The sequence below is a fragment of the Mus pahari genome, chromosome 23, assembly GCF_900095145.1.
Source record: "Mus pahari chromosome 23, PAHARI_EIJ_v1.1, whole genome shotgun sequence".
NCBI classification, from domain to species: Eukaryota; Metazoa; Chordata; class Mammalia; order Rodentia; family Muridae; genus Mus; species Mus pahari.
The window spans coordinates 24,991,420-24,999,759 of record NC_034612.1 but is presented as its reverse complement, the minus strand read 5'-3'; the positions used below and the strand labels follow the sequence as shown (position 1 = coordinate 24,999,759).

The following is an 8,340-nucleotide window of genomic DNA, read 5'->3' as shown; positions in this document are numbered from 1 at the left end:
GAGTGCTGGGATTAAAGGCGTGCGCCACCACGCCCGGCAAGAGGTTTCTTTCTTTGTTTTTGTTTTTCTAAAGAGGATTTCTGTGTCCCTGCCTGTGGAACTCACTACATAGACCAGACTGGTCTCAAACTCAGCGGTTACCTGCCTCTGCCTCTCAATTGCTGGCATTAAAGGTGTGAGCCACCTCCCCTAATTGAGTGTCTGGCTTTTGGTTTTGGGGGTTTGTTTTGTTTTGTTTTTAAGGCTTCCTTCAAAAAAAAAGGTTCGGCCAGTCAAGGCAGGAGAGCGTCTAGGAACTGTACTCCCTGCCCTGGGGGGTTGGCACAGTACTGCCAGGCCGCTTTTCCTGCCTGTTTTGAAAATCTGCTGGCAGTATCCATGGCAGTGTAACAGGCAGCAGTGTAGCGCCCCGCCCAAGCTGACCTCTTCCCACCTTGCTTCTTCCCACTCCCGCCCTACGGAGGAGCTGCGCGCCTTACAGCCTGCGTGTTTCCCGACCCTGTGTCCTTGTCCCTGTACATGTTGTTCTCTCTGGCTAGAATTAGCACCTGCCTTGTCCATCTGTCCTGCCTGGCCTCCCGCGTAGAGCTGCAGAGTCTCCACCGGAGTCACTCTTGCTCCTCTTGAGGCCAAGCCGGTGATTCATGCCCCTGAGCTCTGGCAGTGTTGGTCTGCTCTGGGAACTGTCCTCATTCTGGCTGTTTTCCCCCGGGAGATGGAACTGACTTAGCATCTGGTAGAGCTTGATACCAACAGAGCCTAGCATACAATGCTTACTCTCAAGTCCAGTGTTTGATAGAAAGTAGGTGCCCTCCAACTGGATGTGTCTGTCTGTCTGTCTGTCTGTGTCTCTGTATGTTTTTATGTATGTGTCTCTGTGTATATGTAGTGTATATGTATGTGTGTTTCTGTGTGAGTCTATCTCTGTTTACATGCATGTGTGTGTCTTTATATGCATGTATGTGTATGTGTCTGTGTTTTGTGTGTGTATCTCTGTGTGTATATGTGTCTGTGTATGTTTACATGGGTGTCTGTGTGTATGTGTCTGTGTTTATATGTGTGTGTCTGTGTCTACATGTGCCTGTCAGTAAGAACCCAAGCCTTGCCTGGATCCAGTCTCTCTGGCAGCTGTTAGCATAGCTCTCTCCATATTTGGCTTAGACAGTGAGAGAGACTGGATGCCGTGTCATCATGTATCCTGTGCCCAGGACTGGACATACCATATCCGCTTTTGTCAGCCGAAACCTGACACTCAAACAAGATTTCAGAGTTTGACCCTCAAAGCCAGGCTCCCCGGTTCAACCAGAGATGTAGGTTTGGGAGACGGCCCTGCTTAGTAGAAACATTTTGAATATTGTTTGTTCTTCGAAACTTCTGAGCCCGTTGTTTAGTCTCTCTGAGCTTGTCTGGGGTTGCAAGACCTACCTTGCTGCGGTTTTGAGACTCTAATGAGGTGACCTAGGCAAATGACCCCAAGCAGGCCATGGAAAGAAATGTGTGCGCTGACCTTCACAGGGTCCTGTGGCGCGTACACACACACACACACACACACACACACCCCTCTACACTCACAGACACCAACACAGAGTAATAACTAACACAATGTGAAGTACAGAGCAGACTGACAAGACACCCAGAGGTAAAGTACCCCATCACCACGTCTGACAACCCCAGTTTGACCCTCAGGACCTCCACAGCGGAAGGAGAGAGCCGGCCTCTCCATGCGTGCACACAAACAAACAAATGTGATAGGAAAAGAGAGAAAGCACAAAAGTGAGAAGAGTCGCTGCAGAATGAGTTATGTGGGACAGACAGACTCCTCCTGTCCTTGGGAAGGTGACATGGACCCAAGCAAAGGAGCTTCGCCCTGTGGTGAAGCCAAGTGGAACAGTAGTAGCCTGCTCTTCGGGTTTTGGTTTTCAGGACAGAGTTTGTCCTGTGTAGCCCAGGCTGGCCTGGAACTCAGAGATCTGACTGCCTCAGCCTTCCGAACACCCCCCATGTTCTCTTTTTAAAAAGAGTCAGGTGTGGCTTAAACTCCAGCACTGGGGAAGCCGAGACAAGCCGTTCTAGAGACTTGTTGGTCAGTCGCACTAGCCTATCTGATGCATTCCAAGACAGGAGACCCTGTCTCAAATACACAAACAAACCAGACTAAGCCGGATGATGCACGCCTTTCATCCCAGCACTTGGGAAGCAGAGGGAGGAGGATCTCTCTGAGTTCAAGGCCAGCCAGAGCTACACAATGAGACCCTGACTCAAAAAAACAAAAAAAATTTTTTTTTTTTTTTTTTGGTTTTTCAAGACAGGATTTCTCTGTATAGCCCTGCCTGTCCTGGAACTCACTCACTCTGTAGACCAGGCTGGCCTTGAACTCAGAAATCCACCTGCCTCTGCCTCCAGAGTGCTGGGATTAAAGGCGTGCGCCACCACGCCCGGCGTGCTTGCTTGCTTGCTTGCTTGCTTGTTTGCTTTCTTTCTTTCTTTCTTTTTTTTTAAAGATTTATCTATTATTATATCTAAATACACTGTAGCTGTCTTCAGATGCACCAGAAGAGGGCGTCATATCTCATTCCAGATGACTGTGAGCCACCTTGTGGTTGCGGGGATTTGAACTCAGGACCTTTGAAGAGCAGTCGGTGCTCTTAACCACTTAGCCATCTCTCCAGCCCCCCCCCCCCAAAAAAATTTTTTTAAAGCAGGCTGGGGCTGTTGGTCCAACCACTTGCCTAATATTTGTGAGGCCCTAAATCCAGTCTCCAGTACTGAAGGGGAGGGGAGGGGAGAACCTGATGAATGACGCCCAGGGTTGTCTTCTGCCTTCCGCATGTGAATGTGGACACGCAGAGATACAGACACACATACATGCACATAGAATATATATTCACACATCACAAAGTCTAGATAAGATGGAATGGGAAAGATATTGTTAGTTCCCACCCAGCCCGTCACATTCCCAGATTTTGTGTATATGGTAGGTACCACATTGAATCTGCATTTACCAGTGAATTTATCTCAGAGATTGTCTCTTTTTAAAATTACGTTTTAAATTTCTTTTGGGTTTTTGACCTCCGGTCTCTTGTAGCCCAGATTGTCCTTGAACTTGATAGACACCAGGGCTACCCTTGCTCTCCTGATGTCCTGCCTCTACCTCCCAAGTGCCCTAATTACAGGTGTGCTACACTGTCCCCAGAGGGCAGAGGGCAGTGCCTGGGAGTCGGCTCTCTGCTGCCACCTAGTCGGAACTGTGAATTGACCTCAGGTCCCCAGGCCTGTGGCTGGCACCACTGCCTGCTGAGCCAGAGGCCCTAGAACCATTTCTAATCAGGTGTGTGTGTGTGTGTGTGTGTGTGTGTGTGTGCGTGTGTGTGTGTGTGTGTGTGTGTATGTATGTGTGTGTGAGTGTGTGTGTGTTGTGTACAAAGTGAGTTTCATTTTTCACTTACTGTGCTCCTAATGATGGGTTTCATGTGTTATCCTTGTGTCTTGCTCTTCTTGCCTCCCCCACCCGGCCCCAGAGGTAGGGATTTATGCTCCTGGGAGTGTGGCAGCCCTGGAGAAGGTGAAGGTCTCCCCACTTGTGAAGACTCAGCACCGATTTTATTCTCCCCTAGGAGAGTGACGTCCTCAAGTCACCGAGCTCGGGAAGACAGCTGGCTAAAGTCCTTGTTTGTCAGGAAGGTCGATCCGAGGAAGGATGCCCACTCCAACCTCCTAGCCAAAAAGGAGACAAGCAGTCTCTACAAGTTACAGTGTGAGTCGCGGCCCCGCCGGCCTGATGGCTGGCTCTGTCTGTCTGTCTGTCTGTCCATCTGTCCGTCCAACCATTAAGTTTATCATTGCATTTTCTTTCCTTTCAGTTCACAACGTTAAGCCGGAGTGCCTGGACGCATACAACAAAATTTGGTGTGTATCTCAAATTATCACTTCCTGGGAGGAAGGGAGGCATGTAATGATGTTCATACGTGTGGGCTCCACTGACACTCAATAGCACGGGAGAGATCTTTGATCCCCCTAAAGCTGAGTGTTCAAAGGTTAGCCTGAGGACTGCCTGTGGCACTTTGGGTGGGGGGACACTGCCAGTGGCACCTTTAAGCACTCACAGCTTGCTCAGTCAGGACCCAGGAAGACTGTCTGCGATGTGAATCTGTTCAGGCCTTCCTGGCTGCATGTGCATCAAAAACTTCCTTCTCTGGCTAGCGTGGAGTGTTAGCAATTACAAGTGTTAGAAGTAGGACCTCAGGCTGGAGAGATAGCTCAGTGGTTAAGAGCGCCAACTGCTCTTGCAGAGGTTCTGAGTTCAATTCCCAGCAGTGGCTCACAATCATCTGTAATGGGCACCTGATGCTGCCTTCTGCTGTGTCTGAACCTGAACCTCCATTGTTTTTCCCTAAGTAAACCTGGCATCCCAAAGGCCTGAGTGAGGACCTGGGGTGGGCTCGGTAGCAGGCCTGTAATGCCACCTCATAAAGATAAAGACAGAAAGGACAGGAGTTTAGAGTCATCCTCGACTTCACAGTGAGTTTCTGGCTGGAGGGCAGCTTGGGCTGTAGTGTGTAATTCTTTCTAAAACTTAAAAAACTTAGCCAGGTGTGATGATGCATACTTTTAACGCCAGTACTTGGAAGGCAGAGGCAGGCAGAGCTCTGTGAATTCCAGGCCAGTGTGGTCTACATATCAAGGCTACATGGTGACACCCTGTCTGGGTAATTTTTTTTTCCAATAAATTAAAGAAGCTAGAGGGATGGTTAGGAGTGCTTGTTGCACTTGTAGAGGACCTGGGTTCAGTTCCCAGTACCCACATGATGGACAATAAATGTCTTTAGTTACTTTTCTATTGCTGTGCTATGATACCATGACCATGGTAACATACAGAAGCAGCATCTTATTGGGGCTCACTGTTTGAGAGAGTAGGTCTGCGGCCATCATGGTTGGGAGCAGGCAAGCAGACCGGCAGGTAGCTAGCTGGTAGAGCACTAGCCCATAGCTTACATCCTGATTCACAGGCATGAGAGCTAGCTGGGAATGGGGTGGGCGTTTGAAGCCTCAAAGTCCAACACACTCACCCCCATGTCACACCTCCTCCAACAAAGCCACACCTTCTAATCCTTCCCTAAGGAAGTTTTACCAACTGGGGACCTTCAAATATATGAGCCTATGGGGTCCATTCCCATTTAAATTCCAGGGGATCCAGCACCCTCTTCTGGTTTTGCTGGGCACTACATGCACGTGGTATACAGACATACATGCAGGCAAAACTGTCCATACAGGTAAAATTAAAAATAAATCTTGGCCATATGTGGTGGCACATGGCTTTCATTCCGGCACTTAGGAGAGGCATTCATATCTCTTAAGTTCAAGGCCAGCCTGATCTAGAGAAAGTCCCGGGATAGCCAGGGATATATAGAGAAATCCCAGTTCAAAACAACAATAGTGAACTTTTTTTTCTTTTTCTTTTTNTTTTTTGTTTTTTGTTTTTTTTTTTCAAGACAGGGTTTCTCTGTGTAGCCCTGGCTGTCCTAGAACTTACTCTGTAGACCAGGCTGGCCTCCAACTCAGAAATCCGCCTGCCTCTGCCTCCTAAGTGCTGGGATTAAAGGCGTGCGCCACCACTGCCTGGCAATAGTGAACTTTTAAAGTAACGAAAAAAAAAAAAAAAAAGAGAGCAAACAAACAAAACCCACTGAACAACAATGTGTGTCACCAGCCCCCTGTGACCACAGTGTGTTGTCAGCAGATATACTGGTCAAGTAGCATTTCTTTTTTCTTTTTTTCTTTTGTTATTTTTTTTTTAAGACAGGGTTAGCAAAACCCTTAAAATAGCAAACGGTGGAGCTGTAGCTTCTGGAGCCTGGGACCTTTGGTCCTTTGTAAACACTTCTATCAGTGTGCAGGAGTTGCTTGTAACTCTTGCAGATAACCCGGGGTTAAAGTCTAAGCTGTTGATAAGCTGGGGGCTGATACACAGCAGAATGTGGCTGGCACTTCAGTCCCAGACGAACGTCATCCTCCAAATCTGCTGTGGAGGCTGGAGAGATGGCTCAGTAGCTTCGAGTACTCGTTGCTCTTCCCGAAGACTCAGATTCAAGTCCCAGAACCCACACGATGGCTTACAACCATTCATAACTCTTAGTTCCATGAGATCGGATGCTTTCTCTGGCCTCTGTGGGTACCAGGCACACACGTGGTACACAGATATACATGCAGATAAGACACTCAAATCCAAACCACGTATGTTGTAGAGGCAGTTGGCAGAACAGGCAGCCAGTGGTTTGCATTCCAGATGATGTTCCTGTGCTGTCTTCGGGGGAAATCTTTCCTCTGTTTGATCAGCACTGCTGTCTCTTCTCTTTAAGTCAAGAAGTGTTACCAAAGATCCATGAAGGCAAGCAGTACCCTTGTACCCTGGTGGGGACGTGGAACACGTGGTATGGCGAGCAGGATCAAGCAGGTAGGAAGCAGGAGTCTTTGGGATGGCCAGCTCTCCCTCACGCAGCTCTGCAGTCCTTTCATTGAATGGTCTGGTCAGTGAATGCCTGTCTTTGCAACCCTTCTCAAGTCTCATTCTGCTTTCGTAGATCAAATGACTGGTTTCTTCAGTCACTAGCTATAAGACGACTTCTTTAAAACATGTCCGAATCTGTTATGGAAACGTAAGATAACTAACTCAAGGGCAGATACGAGGCACACTCTAATGTTTTACCATGATCACGTGGTGGATCCAAGGCTCAGTACCATGTGGTACTGCGTTCATGTGATGGATGGGTACAAGGCACACTACAGTGTGGTACTGCGTTCACATGGCATGCACCTATATTGTCAAGGTAAGAGTTTCTTGACACTAAATGTTTTCTGTCTTTTAAAATCCATTTCAGTCCACCTCTGGAGGTATGAAGGAGGCTATCCAGCCCTCACGGAGGTCATGAATAAACTCAAAGAAAACCAGGTAACAACTTTGAAAAAATATATGTGTGTGTGTATGTGTGTGTGCGTGCTTGTGCAGTCTAATGTGTATTCACACAGAACTTCATGGCAGCACTGTTACTAGCTTTTGTTACTAAACCATTCAGCCTTCCTAGTAGAAATTTCATTGTATGAACTCTTAAAGTTGTATATAAGCATGAGATTGCCAATTTTAATACCATCAAAGTCACAGTTCCTCCATGATGCCACATCGCAACTGCGGAGGCAGTGCTTTGACACCGGCCAAGCTGTATGGTGGCCACAGGCCTGGATAACATGAGCAGCTCAACCACTCACTCACTGCTTGTTTTCTTTTCCAGTTTTTGTTCCTCTGTTTGGTTGTTTGTTTGAAATTGTCTCATATAGCTCAGGCTAGCCTCAAATTCCTTATGAACCCAGGGATGGCTGTGAGCTCCTGATTCTCCTGCCTCCCCAAACCCTGGGACCTCCACACCCGGCTTCTGCGGTGCTGGGAATCAGACCCTGGCTAGTGGTTTAAAGTACGGTTGTTCTTGTTAAAGACCAAGGTTTGATGCCTACACTAACATATCAGCTCACAACCATCGTAACTCCAGTGCCAGGGGATCTTATGCCCTCTTCTGACCATCATGGGTTTCAGGCATATGCACGGTGCATATACATGCATACAGGCAGCACATTCATACACAGGAAGTAAAATAAATGAATCTTTACAAACAAGCATAAAACCTGGTATACGTTAGGGAGTTAATTCATTAGTTAGGAATTCATTATTTCAGTGCAATAGGTTAAAAACTATGATGGAAGCTGGGTGTGGTAGCACATACCTTGGAGGCCAGCCTGGTCTACAGAGAGTTCCAGGACAGCCAGGGCTACCCAGAGAAACCCTGTCTATAACTATATCCTGGGGAGTGTAGATGTTATTAAAGCATATCTTTATGTAAGTATCTGAAGATTTCATGAGCATCTTTTTTTTTTCACCCAAAGGAATTTGTAAATTTCCGAAAGGCCAGAAGCGACATGCTTCTCTCCAGGAAGAATCAGCTGCTGCTGGAGTTCAGTTTCTGGAATGAGCCGGTGCCGAGATCAGGCCCCAATATATACGAACTCAGGTCCTACCAACTCCGAGTAAGTAGCAGCCGCAAGCTGGCTGTCCTTATCTGCTTCCTGCTGCGGACAGGGGAATGGAAGTGAGCATTTCGTTATGTGTGTTTGGAGTCTTAAGTTTATTTTTGAGGGGGCAGTGGCGATGATTGGAAACAGGGCCTCCGGTAGCCCAGGCTGCCCTTGAACTTGAACTCCTTCCTTCCTGAGTGCTGGCGTTACAGGCATCCACCACCACATCCACCTTATATTTTGATTTGACTTGTTCCTGGCTCCCCAGCCCCACCCACCCCC

At 47.7% G+C, this 8,340-nt stretch overlaps 1 protein-coding gene across 1 annotated transcript in view; it reads left to right on the top strand.

The window, feature by feature from the left end:
* The window catches only part of Nipsnap2 (nipsnap homolog 2), a 25,598-nt gene that overhangs the window by 4,178 nt on the left and 13,080 nt on the right, over positions 1–8,340 (top strand). Inside the window, exons 2-6 of the mRNA XM_021186637.1 lie at positions 3,615–3,754; positions 3,861–3,906; positions 6,357–6,451; positions 6,876–6,946; positions 7,930–8,070. Coding sequence (XP_021042296.1) covers positions 3,615–3,754; positions 3,861–3,906; positions 6,357–6,451; positions 6,876–6,946; positions 7,930–8,070 — 493 coding nt within the window. The remainder of the gene's footprint in view (positions 1–3,614; positions 3,755–3,860; positions 3,907–6,356; positions 6,452–6,875; positions 6,947–7,929; positions 8,071–8,340) is intronic.